The sequence below is a fragment of the Buceros rhinoceros genome, unplaced genomic scaffold (genome assembly GCF_000710305.1).
Source record: "Buceros rhinoceros silvestris isolate BGI_N320 unplaced genomic scaffold, ASM71030v1 scaffold5846, whole genome shotgun sequence".
NCBI classification, from domain to species: domain Eukaryota; kingdom Metazoa; phylum Chordata; class Aves; order Bucerotiformes; family Bucerotidae; genus Buceros; species Buceros rhinoceros.
The window spans coordinates 9,259-10,527 of NW_010416834.1; the positions used below are offsets into that span (position 1 = coordinate 9,259).

Below are 1,269 nucleotides of genomic sequence, written 5' to 3' on the forward strand. Positions count from 1 at the left end.
CCCTCTTCTCCCTGAACACCCAGCCCGTAAAGCCCTTTCATCCCTTCCGCCAAAGCCCCCCACTGCGGGCTGCCAGCAGACACAGCCTGGGGAGAGCCGCACACTGAAAGCCCCCAGTACCTCAAGAAGGGGTCCACAGTGCTTTTTTTCCTAATAAAATATTTCAGACTCTCTGGGGGATCTGAATTCCAACCCATGGTGACAGCAGCAGCTTGAGCACCCTTCAGACCTCAGCCCACGAGCCGCAGAGCACAACACAGAGCTGCTCCCTGCACAGAGCCCGCGCTCAGCCACCGCTGGCCTTGCCAACCCCCCTGTGCCCTGCGTCCTGGGACAGAGGGCAAAGGACTCCGGCAGCCTTTGTGCCACCAGAGCCAACCCGCTCTACCCCAACCCAAATTTCCCCCAGCAATCAAACCAGTAACACTGGGAGCTTCCCAGCCTGGGGCAGCCAGCTCTGCCTGCCCAGCATTTCCTCACCTGTCCGCACTAACAAAGAGTATCTCGAACTTCTGTCCTGCCTCCTTGATCTTGCAGTAGGACTCCACCAGGACCCTCGTCAGGCTTCGGCATGGTGGGCACTGCAAAACACAACACATGGTAACGACATCCTCCACAGGGCCAGAGCCCGCCCAGCAGGTCCAGATGACCAGGCAGCCATGGACAGGCAGATGCGTCCCCATTTTCGGTGGACTGCCAGGTAGCAGCCCTGAACGTGGCCGGGGCTTACAGCCTGTAAGTTGTCAACAAATCCTCTTCCATCTCTAAAGCCTGACCCTGCTCCCCCTTCTGAAGGGCCAGCTGAGGATGACGGGCCACTGCAATGCTGCGGCTTCTTCCAGAGCGACTGGACCTTCTTAACTGCTTCAACACCAGCTGGCCTGAGGTCTTCATTCTCCCACAAAGCTCCTCAGAGTTGCTGAAGAGATCCCCAGAGCACCCCAGAGTGACCCCAACTGCTCTGCAAAGCACCTACTACTCACCCAGTGTGCAGAGAAATAGACCCCAACGTGCGAACCCTCCAGGGCGCTGCTGTCTAGCGTCTGGCCGTTGTTCCTTAGCAGAGGCCCAGCAACAACCTCACTGAAGGGTTTTGGTCCCCAAGGGAACTCCAGACCTGGAGGGGTCAGGATAGGGGTGGGAAGACAACACAAACCAACAACATGCACATGCAGCTTCTAGAGTTTCAAAGAGTTCTACCAAAAAACCCCCAAACCATCCCACCATCCGCAAAGATACGGGGGAGCTGAGGAAGCGAAGCTCGGAGCT

The 1,269-nt window shown here is 57.6% G+C and overlaps 1 protein-coding gene across 1 annotated transcript in view; it reads right to left on the reverse strand.

Annotated features, from left to right (window-relative positions):
* NXN (nucleoredoxin) overlaps positions 1-1,269 on the reverse strand; it is a gene marked incomplete at both ends in the record, with an annotated part of 11,835 nt that overhangs the window by 9,155 nt on the left and 1,411 nt on the right. Inside the window, 2 exons of the mRNA XM_010137950.1 lie at positions 481-581; positions 984-1,117. Coding sequence (XP_010136252.1) covers positions 481-581; positions 984-1,117 — 235 coding nt within the window. The remainder of the gene's footprint in view (positions 1-480; positions 582-983; positions 1,118-1,269) is intronic.